Source organism: Pelodiscus sinensis, chromosome 20 (genome assembly GCF_052426305.1).
Source record: "Pelodiscus sinensis isolate ZL-2025 chromosome 20, ASM5242630v1, whole genome shotgun sequence".
In the NCBI taxonomy this organism is placed as follows: Eukaryota; Metazoa; Chordata; order Testudines; family Trionychidae; genus Pelodiscus; species Pelodiscus sinensis.
Window position 1 is genome coordinate 19,813,017 of NC_143071.1, and position 14,119 is coordinate 19,827,135.

General features: G+C 44.0%; 1 protein-coding gene across 4 annotated transcripts; it reads left to right on the forward strand.

Moving 5' to 3' along the window:
• Positions 1-1,124: 1,124 nt before the first annotated feature.
• TEN1 (TEN1 subunit of CST complex) lies at positions 1,125-10,649 on the forward strand. Of its 4 annotated transcripts, XM_014580280.4 has the most exons (5): positions 1,184-1,257; positions 2,754-2,857; positions 6,840-7,024; positions 7,166-7,323; positions 9,617-10,649. In XM_014580280.4, the coding sequence occupies exons 3-5, from the start codon at positions 6,936-6,938 to the stop codon at positions 9,751-9,753; spliced, it is 384 nt and encodes a 127-aa protein (XP_014435766.1). In that variant the 5' UTR covers positions 1,184-1,257; positions 2,754-2,857; positions 6,840-6,935; the 3' UTR covers positions 9,754-10,649. The 4 variants fall into 4 exon arrangements, with proteins under 4 accessions (XP_006136515.1, XP_006136516.1, XP_006136517.1 ...); XM_006136453.5 differs by lacking the exon at positions 2,754-2,857 and having other exon boundaries at positions 1,125-1,257; positions 6,912-7,024; XM_006136454.5 differs by lacking the exon at positions 2,754-2,857 and having other exon boundaries at positions 1,129-1,257.
• The last annotated feature ends 3,470 nt before the right edge of the window (positions 10,650-14,119 follow it).

Genomic DNA, 14,119 nt, shown 5'->3' on the forward strand with positions numbered 1-14,119 from the left:
CTGCGTGTATTAGAAAGACGTTGCGCTCCGGGGGTCAACGCAGAGGTTTAAAGGCTGCGTGTCACAAAATGACAAGGAGGGGAAACAGCCCCTCCAGCTACATCTCGAAGGAACTGGCTGCCACAGCAGCACTGGGTAGCACTAGCAGGTGAAATGCAAGGTACATCCTGAGCAGATGCTGGGTGTACCTCCAAAAGGCATCTCGCAGTCTTCGAGTTTTGAACTTTGGTATCACTTGCAGGGCTTTGTGGTACAATTAGTGCAGTCCCGTTAATTACAGGACAGCTATAGGGTTCTCTGCATTGCCAGCTGCGTTCTAACATTTTAGGGCTTTGGCAGTGCAGTCCGGCTGCCGTTGCGTAGAGTACGGGAGTTCCCATGCACAACTTGAGAGCCATAGCAGCAAAACAAAACAGAAACATAAATTTGCACGGGGCTTTTATTACAGCTACAGCACAAATGTGCAAACAGGGCTGGGCGTTGTTATGCTAGGCACTGCAATGCAGTTACAAAACAAATATAATGTGATCAACTGATTTAAGAGTGTTCCCACCAAAAACTTCATTGATTTAACTAAATCAATTTTCAAACTAAATAAGATAAACATTCAAAAGGAGCATGGACTGGTCCACCGCCAGTTAGCATCAGAGCTGGACAAAGAATCCAGACAGCTCCCAGTACCGTGCGCTGGCCGCCCAAAATGGTACCTCTTCCCGAAGACTGTTTCACAAATTAATTTTAAAATCGACACAAATAAATATATCTGGTGAAACAAAAGAAGTGCATTCCATTAGCTCCATAACACTGGATAGGTACTAAATATAAATTACTAGCTTGGATTTCTCCTTAGACAAATATCTAATCCCCTACCTTTGGAACTGCAATTACCCTTGGGCCAATGAACCCGTGTAATAGAATTTTCAGAAATATGTGGGAAGGTGCCAATAACTATTAAAGCCAGAGGCAGCGACACATCCTTGGCACAAAGCAGAACGAGTAGTGAAGGGAGACAGACATTCTGGGAGGGAGAACCCGGATTACCCAGTCATTCACTGACATAAGCGCCTCAGCAGGGCTTTGCAGCTGCCACCCTACTAGGAAAGGAGGGGGCTGAGCTTTTTCTAGTCATGTGGTCGGGACCTGGCTTAGTCACATGGGAAGGCTGGGGGAGGAGGTTTAGCTGAACAGAGCTCTCTGGTTTCCATGTTCCTGGTGTCTGTGTGTGACCAAACGTACCTGGGAGGCAGGGATAGAGAGGTAAGGGGCAGTGCATTGTATGACCTCTCCCTCAAAGGTCCCAAGAGAATGAGGGAGGATCACAGAGATCCTAAAGGAGGGTGAAAAACCCCACAAAGACCCTGAGATCCTTGTTCATGGACTCTGAGGTCCTCTTCTCATGCAATTGAAATCAGAGGCAAAAGGGTGGGGAATGAATGGGGCATCAGCTGTGAGCTAAGGGGAACCCTGTGGAAGGAAACAGCTCTGCTGGTTGTCTGGTGAGCTAGGTAAGCTCCCCTTAGTATGAGTGCAGCTCATACTGAGGCGCTCGATTAAAGTTCACAAGGTAAATGGCTAATGTTCCTAAAGCTGTGACCGTGAGGTGGTCCCCAGTTTTGTTTTTGTTTTTGCGGGAGGAAGGAGAGGTATTGTATGTGCAGTGTGTTTGAACACAACCCCCTGGATCCCGTTATACACTCTCTCCTGTTTTCCTGAACTCATGCCACCTATCCTTTCTTCATGGATTCTCTGCCCACATACCTACCAGTTCTGCCTCCTCGTTCTCCATTTGTAGGTCAAATTCACAACAGGTATAAATAGGGGTAATACTATATATATTCTGTTTATATTAGAAAATGAGTTAGAATAGCCATTTAGATTTCAGAATGAAATTACAGAACCACACTAGAAAACCACATTGCTAATTACTAATTTGGAAAGGTCAGACTGTTTAGATTTGACAGAATCCCTAAGGATTCTCACTCATGCTAATTGGTTATCAACTCTAGTGCTGTTAGCTCAGAGGAAAGTCATCTCCAGATAGATCTGAAAATAATTTGTAAGTTACTTACATGCCAATTCACCAAGGTCTTCTTCGCAAAAGATCTATTGTGATCAACCCTTTTAGTCTATTTCCCAATTAATTATTTTAACTGTAGGATGTGACTAACCCTCCCACCTACTTAAGATAATCTCCCATATTTGTGACAGACTGAGTGCACTTTAAAAAGCTTTCACACTTGGTCTTAGTCTGTATATACCTAGAATTTGAAAGGCACTGTGGTACCATTAAGTATGGCACCATGTTCTATAATTCTAGTTACCAGTAAATTGTTCAGTTTTAAAACTACTCTGCAACAAGCTTGACTGGAACCAGTTACAAAACAGACACCCACACACCTGTGACAATCTTTAAAACATGTATACAAGCACGTTTGCTTTCTTGCTAATGGGTACTTTGTTTCAGGATGTGGTCAACTGATGGATTTGGGTCATCACCCAAGAGAAAGTCTGTGTGTTGCTTGTCACAGATCAGGGCAGATGCACATGTGTTCATCATCCACCCTCATTGCCCTCTTGACTGGGGCATGTCCAAGCTGAACAGTTCCCTGCCTTCATAGTGTTATTCCCAGCAAAGCCAGGCTGCCTGAACTGGCCCAAGCAATCTTTCTTTTCAAAGCTGTTTAACAGGTATAATGGCTACAGTTATAAGGTACCACACAGTGCTTCCCATGCAAGTTTACTTTGTTCCTAAGGTAAAAAGCACCACAAGGAAAACATTACAAACAAAAGAAGAACCTACACACCTTGCTGATCTGTTAGGTATTGTCTACAGCAGCAGTTAATGCTGCAAACACAGGTGAGTGAAGGACAGTTGTTTCTTGGTATGTGAGGCTACGTCTAGACTGCAGGCTTTTTGCACAAGAAGCTTTTGTTGGAAGACATCTTCCTCAAAAACTTCTTGTGCAAGAACGCATCCACACTGCAAAAGCACATCGAAAAAGCGATGCGCTTTTGTGAAAGAGAGTGTCCAGACTGCATGGACGCTCTCTAGAAAGTAAACTCCGATTGGTATGCACAGAATGGCCACCAGAGAACCTGTGCTTTTCCCTCTTTCCTCTTTTTGCGCAAAAAAAACCCCTCTTCCCCATCCACACACACCTTTTTGTGAAAGAACTGTTTTGCAAAAAGGCGTTCTTCCTTGTAGAAAGAGGAATACCAATTGCGCAAAAATGCCTCTGTTCTTTCGATTCCCTTGTGCAAAAATGTGCTTGAAGTGTGGATGCTACATAAGTTTTTGCAGAAAAATGGCCATTTTTCTGCAAAAACTGTAGTGTAGCCATAACCTTAGTCAGCAACTAGAATTCCTGGAAAATATAGACAGAAATGCCTAACTGAGTTAAAACAAAATACAGGACTATGTAGCACTTTAAAGACTAACAAGACAGTTTATTAGATGATGAGCTTTCGTGGGCCAGACCCACTTCCTCAGATCAAATATTTCCTCAGCTCATCATCTAATAAACCATCTTGTTAGTCTTTAAAGTGCTACATAGTCCTGTATTTTGTTTCAGCTACACCAGACTAACACGGCTACATTTCTATCACTAACTGAGTTAGGCACTTGAAATCACTCAGAGGACTTCCACATGGCTGGCACAGGATCTTAGGTTTTTCCCTTCTTGGTGTCCTTAGCTTTTATTTTTAGGAAGTGGTGTGTTGAAGGAGACAGGCCTATTTTTGCTGAATGGTACACCTTGGTTCCATAGCAATTTGAGCTATGCAAATTGTGTAGCTTATTTCATAATTTAATTATGCAATAACCTGCTATTCTGAAACGTCCCTTACTCCTTGTAAAATGAGGTTTGCAGGGACGTCAGAATAGCGAGCCTGTTATATTTCGAAATAATGGGCTTGCTGTTAAGATGTGGGATAGCTACACACATGCTGCAACGTAGACATAGCCGTGGTGACCCATCCTTTTTCCTGAGTTTTGAAATAGTCACTCAAAATGAGTCATTCTCTCACAATCCAATCAGACAGCAGGATATGAGCTTTTGAGTTCCTGCAGTGAGAACTAGATTTGTTCAGTCTTTGTGAAACAGATCTTGTCAGACCAGCTTGTGTGAGACCATGTAGGCCATAACTATTGGTACAGCCATCTTAGGACATATCGTGAACACCATCTGATTGGATCCATTCAGCAACTTACCTTTGCAAGTCACTTTCCCTTTGCGGTGCATTCCTTTTCCAGTTTTGCAATTATGCTTGCTAAAGTTGCAGTTTCTCCATCAACACTCTGCTAGCGGCTCAGAAATCTAGTTTAAAGTTCAGGGCTGGCCCAAGGGTACCCTAGCTGACCTATGGACTTTGGCACCCCTCCCTCCCACATTCAGTCTAGGGAAAAATGAAACGTCTATAATAAAATTTTACCTTTATTTATTTGGCATTCATAATGGACAATGTAAAAATAGCAATAAATAGTTTATTGATTATTTTTCTCTTTTTCATTAACCCTAATGTACTGTATTAGCTGACGCTTTAAAGTTTTAACCATTTTGAGTTGTACAGTGTTTCTGGCAGCACAACAAACTGCTGCATTTCAAGCTGCAACTGTCTTCCTTCCAAAGGAACTGATTTTGGGGAAGCTTTGAAAATCTTTATTCCTTGATACTGAATGAAGTCTGGGTCATCAGTCACGGCTCCCCCAACACAGCAGAACAGCTGTTGTGAGTTGTTGATCGGCCTTCCCTAAGCAGTGAGCAACACTGACTCAACTGTATGACAGGCCAGCACTGAGTTCCTGAGAATGACTGAGCTGCTAGACCCCGCCCCCAGCAGCAAACCCAGGCGGTGCTCTTTTGAAGCTATGCCTTGACACATGTCAACTGTATTTACATAAGCGGCCATACTTCACAATGTGAAATAAGTAATATAACTCAACTTCTGACATGACAATGATGCATTGTTTGACAAACAATATTTGATACTTTTGTTTATAAAAGACTAGAAGATTTACCCAATATTGCCTGGAGAAGGGTCACACAGGCTGGCTGGACCCGGCTGCTGGTTGGCCTGGTGGTGCTGGGGGGAGAGTGGGCTGTGGCTCCTGTAGGATGGGGGGAGCTGTGCTGCCTGATCCCAGCAGCGCTCCTGAGGGCTGAGGGGAGGCATTTGGGGCGTCACTTACCTGGGCTAGTGGCCAGCAAGATGGTGAACCCCATCTCTACCTGGCCACTCCCTTCCTGGTGCAGCTGCTCTGCTCCTAGTGGTCATTCTGCAGTATAGTTGTCCCTCATGCCTGCTGCCGCCAGGGATCACTGTGCAGTATCACTTCCTTCCAGTCGGTCCCTTCCTTGTCCATGTTATGGAAACCGATCGGATTCCAGGCACATCCAGTTTTCCTGGCACAACCAAACCCTAATCTTGCTTTAAGTTAGGATAAGAGGAAGCCACGTACCAATTTTGGTGGCCCTAGCTATTACTGTTTAGGAGTTCTTGAACAAGTGGACTCACAGACAGACAGGCTCACAGACAGATGTACAAATCTCTAAAATTATATATTAATATATTTTAAAGGGAAAAAAGTAACTTCCATCTCACTTGGCATCCCTTAAAGCCTGGCACCTAGGTGACCTAGTCAGGCTGGTCTTGTTAAAGTTGATATACTTTATATAAAGCCCTTCCATAGTCTTTGATGCTTTTTAAGCTTGTTTTAACAGTCCATTATATAGTGCAAAACCACTTCACAAATTGTTCACCAGTAGTTTTAACAAGAGTGGTCGGACCTTATCATGTATGGCTGAGCTGACCATGTTCATTATTAACCAAACAGTTATGTTTTGGATTATTCCATGCAGTGTGTTTATAATTATAAGGACAGGGGACCACAATTTGGCTCAGTTCCTTACATTTGCTGTCTTCTTTTTTAGCACAAGTGAATTTCACTAACTTGATAGAATAAGCTTAATTAGTTTTGCTGCTTCACTTTATTACTTTAACTAAAATAAATCAATAGGAATGTAACCTCTTTCTTTTCTAACAGAATTGCACATGAGACAAATCCTGTCTTACAGTATTTTGCCCAAAGCTATATTATTTATAGTTGACTTCCTTTATATACCCATTATCATATTAGATTCCATCAACCCTCCCACATTTGTATGTGGCACATTATATACCATCAGCATTGACTATATGATTGATTTTCAGTTCATTCTCAGGGAAGAGTGAAAGTCTCATTAGCTGCACCAGCAGTACACCTTTGTGAAAGGATGGAGCCATTTCTGCAGACTATTGGATGGAGCACAGTTTCTTCAGACTATTGGATAAATCTAGTTGTTAGACAGGGGGCTTTTATTCTGTCAGCTCTCTGATCTCTCATTACTAAAAGGTTTTAAATCTTGCCTGAGTATCAAATAACAATAACTCAGTTTTGGGGCCTTATTTACTATGGAGATTTTACTACAGTGTTGTGTACGCATATTACCACAATCACCTCTGTATAGGGATATTTAGGACCCAAGGAATATTTGGAGAGGCAGCATAATCTAGCTACTTGCTCATAGGGCTGGGATTGAGAAGCTCCCAAATCCTTTAATCCCATCTTTATTGCTGACCCACTGTGTGTCATATCTTATTCTCTCTGCACTTTCAATTCTTCCTCCATATCCATCTGTGAAATGGGGTAAGTATGTTACCGACCGTCTCAGAACTGTTGACAGAATTAAAGTTTGTATAGCACTTGGTACAGTGTACTTAGCAATTAGTGTTAAACCTCTTAATCAAGAGAAAATATCTTTCTACATAAGGCTTTAATACATCCATTGGGTTTTTTCTAGGTTAATGTTGTCACCCATGAAGGTTGACTAACATCCCTTTAAATACCTGCCCAGTCTTTTGTCTGCTTGTAGAACCTGCAGTAGCAGCTCTGCAAGATGCTGCCCAATCCTGGTGTTTATTATTTTCCTTGGGAGATCAACTCTGAATCAGTTGCAGATGGACAGACGCTGAGAACATATGGCAGGTGAGAGCAGTTTCTTTCAGGCCAACACAATTTTCAACAGTCTGTCGTGTCTGTAATTCCTTTTTTCTTCCTTGTGTCCTTGTCTTCAACTGACTGGTTAGGGTCCCTGCCGCCAAGTTCAGTGAATCAATTGTGTTTCAGGTTACACTGTTATGACATGGTCCAGTCTGAAGCCATCCTGACAGCCCTGCACAGTTCAGTCCAGCACCAGGTCCGCATTTGCACCAAATTTGTGGAACCATTCCAAGCCCAGCTTGGGTCCGTATATGTGGCTCTGGGAGAGACTGAACAGAGGGATGGTGAGTAGTTCTTTGTTTTCTCCTGTCAGGAAAGGAGGTACTTTCTGTTCCGTAACTGGGATGGCATAGAGAAGCTAAAAGCCATACACCAGTTAGGCCCTGGACCCCCTCTGCTCTTCCTCTCCATCCATTGCAACTGATCATTAGGTAAAGAACATCATTCAAACTCATTCTGAGACCCAGCATGTTTTGTGGTTAGAGCAGGTTCTGTTTCCCAACTCTGCCTCAGACTTACTATGTGACCTTGACCAAATCACCCCAGTACTCATTGCCTCAGTTTCCTTATGCATAATATCCTTATTCACTTTTATAAAATAGTTTGAGGTTAGCACAGGAAAAATGCTACAGGAATGCCAAAAAATATTACTTGTGTGGCCATGATAAAGGACCTTTCTTCTCTATAAGACAGTCTTATCTCTGAGCTCTGTGATCACTGCTCTTTGATATCACCATACAGTGAATCAGTTAATTTCTGGGAAACTGGGGTACTCAGAGCTTATGTCTGCTAAGTGCAGCTCAGCACATGCTTGTGTTTCAAAGTGTTAGGAAGTGGCAATGTTGGATGACAGATTTGATCTTAAAGTAATATTTTGCCCATTTAAAGTATGGATGGCAAAACCAAACACGGGTGTTTTAAAATGAACGATTTAGCTGAAATGAATTGCAATGAATCCATGGTATAGGGAGAAGGTTGTTTTTAAAGTACAGGACTCAGAGTCAGGAGATCTGGGTTCTATTCTTGACTCTGCAATGGACTCATCATGTGACCTTGGGAAAGCCATACCCCTTTCCCATGCCTCAGTTTCCCCAACCTGTAAAATGATGTCAATTATTAAGCTAATCCTGTTGTTGCGAGGACTGATTAACCTTTAAAGTGCTTGGAGATCCTCTGAGGGAAAGTGCCATAGAAAGAAATCAATATTGTTTATCGTCATCATTTGGAATTAGCATAGCTCCACAAATAGCACCTGATGTTTGTACATTGAGCAACCAACACAGTGAGTGAGGTGCAATACCACACGAGGAATGTTAAATTTCGATTAATCAGCTAATTGAGTCGTTGATGGAATTTCCATCGACAACTCAATTAATTGATAAGGGGGAGGGGACGCTCGCTATCTACGCTGCACCTTTGCCTTTGAAATGTAGCAAGAGCCGTGGGCACATCTTGCTACATTTCAAAGGCAGAAGTGCAGCAGTTGGGACCCAGCATGAACAGGGACTTTTTCAGTCCCCGCTTGTGCTGGGTTCCCCCTGTGCCTCTGCCTCCCCTGTCTGGCTCCTGTTTCCCTCCGCCTTGCTGCCTCTGATACAGAGGCAGCAAGGAGAGGTGGGAAATGTGAGTAGTCGATTCAACTCCCCAATAAGCCTAGGCTTACCGGGTAGTCGACTGTTTGATTACTATTTTACATCCCTATTCCACACAGCTAAAGTAGCAGGGATGTGTGTCTGCACACGTACCTTGGGAAATTAAGAAGAATTTTCCCCAAAATCTTTTCAATAACTTTCCAGCTTGTACTTGCTTTTCCTTTTCTTTATTTTGTAATTTGCAAACACATTTAACTCATTGTATTTCACTGTTTACCGTGAGCCACAGCTTATAAATCTTTGCATCTCTTTTCCCTTCTTCAGAGCATCACAAATACATCCCCATTCCAAGGTGTATAATGTGAGGATTTAAAGCAATCCAACAAGCTCAATTGGCACTGAAGGGCACTATCTATAATTTGCAATGGTGCACTGAGGATCATTTTATTTGCATTATAAAATGTAAAAAGCAAATCTCGGCTTGGCTATGTAAAGCTGAGAGGCTTTGTCACAGGCAACACTTAATAATGAATAATTAGCAGTGATTGGAATTATTCTTAGTTAGTTTGAGAGTTGTTATGTGCATGATTTCCATGCCTTTCTGGATTGCCTTCCAGCTGACTGTCTCAAAGCACTGTCTAAACAGGAATGATTTCAGTCTGAGCACACAGGGGATTATTCCCATTTTGCAGGTGAGGCAGTGGAGCAGGACTAAGACCGGAAAGTCATACAGCTAGTCAGTGAGAGGGCTGGTTTCAGAATCCAGAACTCCTGGCCAAACCACAGCTCCTGCTTTGGAACAGTCGCCCAGAACTCTCTGCCTCAGTTGCTCTCCACCTAGTTTCAAAGTTCAGCTGAATACCATATTGTCTCTACCGTCTCTCAATTTCCCTTTCAAGTCCTACTGTGGAACAGTGGGGATTCAGTCTGTGCAAAAGATGCTGCTTAACAGATCTCCTCTGCAGTCATTCTTTTATATTTTCAGGTGAGGGGCCTGTGCTAAAGGCTCGGGTGCTGACGTGCGTGGAAGGAATGAATCTGCCCTTGCTGGAACAGGCAGTACAGGAACAGCGGCGATATTTCCAAGAGAGACAGGGGCAGGCGGAGAGCAGTGCCTCCTAGCCTTGTTGCGAGAAGCTGTTGCTGAACTGAGCCCAGATGCATCACTTGCTCTCTATCCCTCTCTGCACCTCACTGATCTTTTGCCATTTTGTCACCAGAAACTCCAGTCTGATTCTCAGGTCGCTGTCCCTGTTCCAGGTTTTGGATGTCTCCGAACATGCATTTGCCTGAAGCGTTTTAGGTTCGTGACCTTCAGCAGCTCATTTTTATCACTCTTCCCTGTCCCGTCCTATCAAGGAGGATGAACTGAGTTCCTGTGAGTCTGGAATCCCAGTGGTTTGAGCTTGCTCACTCTTACTGTTTTGTTAAACCTCAGACCTTATCTGAAATGCCCTCTGCTGTGCCAGTCCTGGTACCATGCCGCTCTGCCAGTGCTCCTCAGTCCAGACCCTTAAAAACTCCCACTGTTTCTGTGCTCAAGCCTGTCTGGAAAAGGGACTAGGAAACATGCTGAATTGAATGGTAGCTTTAAAAATATATCTGCCCAGAGGACAAGACCAAATCTGCATTATGTAAGAGCCGAGTCAGGATCTGAACCCAGGTCTCTAGAAAGAAGAAAATTATTCACCAACTTATTACACTGGTTGGCCCCATCTTAGCAGTTCAAGTAAATAGAGCAGACTGAAGACAAGTATGGACGCTGTCTGTTGACATCAGTGGGAGTTGGGTGTGTGCGCTTGAGGAAGGAATTTACCACAGTGAATTCTGAAATACAAAATTGCAGTGCCCCACAGACTGAGTGTAGTCATTGGTTTTCCTCCTTTACGGGACGAGAACAGGAGAGAGTCTGATCTTGGGGCTGCTTTCCTCTAAGGAAACCTAAATTGTCTATTTGATTATTGTATTGCATGTGTTCTGTCACTGAAAATGTTCATAAATAAAGAAGCTGAAAAGAGCATACAGCCTACTTCTCTTAGTGATTAAATACCACAGTCACGTTAAGGGGCCTGAATTCATCCCTGCTGTAATTCTACTGAAGACGTGGGGGAATTGAGTCAGGGTGTTTTTCTTTAATAACAGTCTTTTTCAAGGGTACTTGACTTTGGAAGAGCTATGGGAGGAGGACATGAGACTACATCTACTTTCAGACTTGCTGCAATACCATCTGTTTACCAAAGCAGCAGTAAATAAAGAAAAATATTAATATGAGGCAGGGAAAGAAAATATCTGTGGGTGGGGAATAAAATAAAACTTCAGCTGCTCTAGAAAACCTCCCAAGGAGATGTGGGAAGCAGAATTCACTGCGATGTCCTATTGGCCAACACTTTACTCTTCAGTTGCCTGTTTGGATTGTGGAGTCTGTGGTGACATGTACAATAAACTCTAGCTAGAGAATTCCCAATGCAGAAGCCATATAATTGCCTATAATTTATGCAGCTCACTCTTTTTTGCTTATGTTGCACTGTATGTTTATTCACAGCGTTATTAAATCTTGTCTTCATGTGTGTTGGGCTCACTGTAAAACATGAGATCGTGTCTTGAGGCATAGTCGCTTGGTTCTTCCAAAGACCTGGACTAGAGATGCAGCTGTTCCCAGGGCATTGCAATTTACTCAGAACATTCCGTTACAACTATTTTATGAATGGCTTGAAACCTTTGGGCTGTTGGTTTTTATGCTATTAGCCCAGTTGTGGAATAATGACATTTTAGGCCATTATTCTTCTAGTCTTAGCCTCCATGCCAAAGATCTATGCAATACTAGCTTTGCCAGTCTATATCGCCAGGGGACATGGGAAAAAGTAGCCAGTGAATAGAATCATGACTAATAGGGTACATCTAGACTACAAGCTTTTGTCGACAGAAGTTTTGTCGACAGATACTGTCGACAAAGCTTCTGTCGACAAAGAGCATCTAGACTACATCCAGTTCTGTCGACAAAGCAAGCCGCTTTGTCGACATGGCAGTGTAGACGCAAAGGACAGTTTAGATTCAATAACGCCTTCCGTCGACAGAACTCTGTCGACAGAAGGCATTATTCCTCATAAAATGAGGTTTACAGCCGTTGACAAAACTGCTGAGTTCTGTCGACGTTATGTCGACAGAACTCGGCGGTAGTGTAGACGCAGGTATAGTTTTGTCGACAAAACCCTGTAGTCTAGACACACCCATACAGTCAACGTGGCATAGTGAGGCCTTTACTCTTTACTAGAAACTGGAATTGAGAGCCTCTTGAGGGAGCCTTACAGAATACTCAAGCCAAAAATGATCCTTTTCGGACTGGTAAGTAAATCTGTTCTCCCCTCCACCCCCATCACCGTAGTAAGGGCAGACTATCTGCCTGAGTGGGGAGATGTTTATAGACTCTTGCAAGGCATAAAGGTGTTTATTTCAGTTATTTGTTTTTATGGTCGCACCAAGGTGCTCCAGTGATGGACTAGGACTTCTTTGTGCTAGGTCAGGGGTGGGCAAATACTGGCCCTCAAGCTGGATCTAGTCTGCCAGGATCAGCCCCTGGCAGGCCCCCACACCACTGTATTTACCTGTGCATCTACAGGTACAAGGGATCACAGCTCCTGTTGGCCGCAGATTGCTGTTCCCAGCCAATGGGAGCTGCGATTGCCCATACCTGTGGAGGTGCAGGTAAATCTAGCAGCAGCAGCCTACCGTGGAGAACCCTGGTGAACCACCTCCCTTGTATTGCCCGTCCCTATGCTAGGTGCTGTATAAACAGAACAGAGATACTCCCTGCCCCCAAGGAGTATACGCTGTCTCTGCACAGTCCTCAGCTGTCCTCAGTACAGAGGATGAGGCCTACTGATTTGTTACCTTGACATTTGCTGTTGACCTCTGTGATGGCGCGTTGGGGGTCCCCCGTCTCCTGCACCCCGAAATGGCACAAACAGACTCCACCAGCCAGTGGAATTGAGGGTGGTTTATTGCTCCTCCAGGATACAGCACAGCACAGATGCAATCTGGTTACCGGAACTGGGGCTAAGAGGCCTCAGTGCCCCCCTTGAGATAGGGGAGTCCCAGCCCCCTCCCCAGCTCCTTCTTCCCTGCCTTCCAGCCAGGAACTCACTCTCTTCCCGCCCTGCCCCCCAGCCAGGGCAGCATTCCACCTTCCTTTGTTCCTCTCCATGGGGGGTGTCTGGCCATACTAGTTTGCATAGTGACTCGTCCTGTTTTGCTGGGTCGTGGTACCCACGGCAGCCAGTGGGGGTTACCCCAGAGCCAGCAGCATAGAAACCAGCCAGGTACCCCCACTACGTCACAACCTCTCACTTGCAGTGTCATATTGTTAGCAGTTCTACTTCGAATTGTGGAAAACAGGGAAACTAAGTTAAGCCCTGGAGCTGTTACATTTCTGCTATTGCAATTTGGCTTGTGGCCCTTGTCTGGGTCCTCATCCGCCCCAGAGGCCATCAGCAGGAAGGGTGTGAATGCCGCTTCACTGAACAAAATTCTTTCCCCAGCAGTGGCCAGCATCAGCAAGTGAATTTGATACTAATGCATAGACACAACAACATTTTAAATTATGTCTGCCCCTAGTGGCCAAATGTCTGGGCATGAGAGTGGAATGAAGTTTGACCCTTTGGCCACCCAGTAGATCAGCAGGAAGGGTACATGGAGAAGGTGAGAGGAGCATGTGGGCAGGAGCATGCAGTGGGCATGGAGAGGACTCAGCCATTTCACACAGCATGCAAGAAATGGACTGCAGACCCTGCCCAGCCTGCACAGGAGGGGCTGCAGGCTTGCCTTAAAAGCCTACTCTCAAACCACATAGTATTTAAGTTAACTATTGAAGGAAAGCTGGTATATGATTGCAAATCCATCCTTAAAGTGGCAGCTCTATTTCCCCACAGGCAGCAGAGTCCAGTTTTCATGCCAAAAAGTTAGCCATAGAAATATTGGGGAAGAGCAATACAGTCATTATGGCCCATCAGAAGGGGCATGCTTGCAATTGGACCATTGTCTATGGGCATCACAGTTGGCTTTAGGAAGTTTAACACAGGGAGGCCTGGGGCTACTCTGGCTGGTTTTACTCCTAATTAGGAGGCTATTGGATTCAAATAGAGCAGATGATATTGAATTGATCATATGTAAATAGCAGTAATACTTAGCACCCGTGGAGCATTTAATTTCTAACTCATTCTCACTGTTCCTAAGCCCATTTCACAGAATGGGGTCACGAGGCAGGGGGAATGTCTTGTTCAAAGCACAGAAGGAGACACTGGAGACAGGGGTCTCGGAGAAAAAGATTGATCTTGGATGGCTAAGATCAGTCCTCTGACCACTGGTCGTTTTCTCCAATGTATTCTCCTAATAATTGTGTCATCTACTTGAGAAGGGGTATTTAGATACTGACGTGTGTCTTAAAAATTGTAAATATTCTGGGTTCAAATGGCTTCATGAACTGATTGCAACA

Coding starts and splice junctions, on each gene's coding strand:
- TEN1 (XM_006136453.5), top strand. CDS start 6,936: ATGCTGCCCAATCCTGGTGTTTATTATTTTCCTTGGGAGATCAACTCT. Junction 7,025..7,165: donor ACGCTGAGAACATATGGCAG/GTGAGAGCAGTT, acceptor ATTGTGTTTCAG/GTTACACTGTTATGACATGG. Junction 7,324..9,616: donor AGAGACTGAACAGAGGGATG/GTGAGTAGTTCT, acceptor TTATATTTTCAG/GTGAGGGGCCTGTGCTAAAG.